Source organism: Rhea americana, unplaced genomic scaffold, assembly GCF_003343005.1.
Source record: "Rhea americana isolate MKP2758 unplaced genomic scaffold, rheAme1 scaffold_18, whole genome shotgun sequence".
Lineage (NCBI taxonomy): Eukaryota > Metazoa > Chordata > Aves > Rheiformes > Rheidae > Rhea > Rhea americana.
In genome coordinates this window covers 5,270,573-5,272,011 of record NW_028185927.1, presented here as the reverse complement: position 1 = coordinate 5,272,011, position 1,439 = coordinate 5,270,573, and the positions used below count along the sequence as shown (strand labels likewise).

At 37.3% G+C, this 1,439-nt stretch overlaps 1 protein-coding gene across 1 annotated transcript in view; it reads right to left on the bottom strand.

The window, feature by feature from the left end:
• The window catches only part of PSMA6 (proteasome 20S subunit alpha 6), a 13,259-nt gene that overhangs the window by 4,981 nt on the left and 6,839 nt on the right, over window positions 1-1,439 (bottom strand). The window contains exons 3-4 of the mRNA XM_085301696.1: window positions 1,216-1,297; window positions 806-961 (exon numbers count right to left, since the gene is read on the bottom strand). Of these exons, the coding sequence (XP_085157822.1) occupies window positions 806-961; window positions 1,216-1,297 (238 nt within the window). The remainder of the gene's footprint in view (window positions 1-805; window positions 962-1,215; window positions 1,298-1,439) is intronic.

Here is a 1,439-nt window from a genome sequence, read left to right as displayed (position 1 = left end):
GAAAAAAAAAAAAGCAATCACACACACAACCTCCCAAATACCTCCCACCAAAACTGACAGAATGTTTAACAGGAGAGTCGCTGAGGACATTAGATCTTTSCCCAGTCAGTTTCCAGGCAACCTAAGAAATGCAGTAATGCACTTAGCTATGAGTAAAACAAGAGGAAGAACAAGTCAGAATCCTCTCCTCACCCCCTGCCAAATAGGAAAGTAAACAGGAATATCTAGAAAACTTCACACACATCTTTTTTGCCTAAACTTAAGAYGCACTTGCAATTATAAAGCAGGACTAGTATGTAAATGTTTGCAAATAAAATATTTTTAAGCAAGTCTTCCCCACATCATAGAGACCAAGGTTAAGTCAAAAGCAAAAACTGACTATGCATACTACTTCAGTCAAAAAAGAAATCATAAAATCCAACACAAGCCTAATTTCACTCTCCAAATATCGGTTTTAATAAAGGTCTTTACCCTTCACAGACACTGGTAAAAAGAGCACCTTCCATTCAGAAGCATCAGTGTGCACTGCAAACAGACTAGGCCCAGAAAACTAACGTGAAACAGTATCAAATGTTTTAAAGAGGTTAAATGATTTATATGAATTCAAATTATAAGTCAATGGTTGAATCAAGGCTTCAATTCAAGACTTCCAACACTATGCTCTTTCAGCAGTCAGTCCATCTTACTCCCTCAGTTACAACCATATTATTTTGCACAACTYGAAAAACAGGTGAGAAGGTCCCATATTTGAAGTTGCAAGCTTAGGCAAGAAATAGAGAAGATTAATTTCACAYTCTATACTTACAGCAACCAAGAGGCCTCATTTCAGCATTTTGCGTATACACCTGAGAAATATCTGCAATCCTTTTACACAGCATATCCACAGGGATGTCATAGCCATACTTGTACTTCCAGTTGGCAGCCTCATAGCGGGCTCTCTGCACCTGGGATCGGCTGTCAGCTAGAAAAGAAGAGCATGAACTTCACTGAATACCAACCACACCGCATTCTTTAGCGGAGCTGGGAGTAAGACTCAAATAAACACAAATAAACACATCAGAACTAAGTAAGTTCTCTAAATCCAGTTTGAGTGTAAGAAATCTACTAGAGCACATCCTTGGTTCTACSGGATATGAAGCTGGTAAATTCTAGTTAAAAAAGCACATCACCACCACCACACACTTGGGACCCTTAAAAAGATTGTAAAATAAATACCTGTCATTCCTGTCATCACACAGCCAATATTTTCAGTAATTCTGAATAAATGAGTCACGGTGTTGGAATCCAGTAACTTGTCCTAAAGAGGAAATAGAAATACTCTAATAYTCTAACAGAAAACGCTAGCTTTTAATAAAAATAATAACAAAAAAGAYGACTCTGGATGTTCTGATATCTACAGAAGAGCTCAAAAGAACTAGTTTACAGATAAAAATTATCTT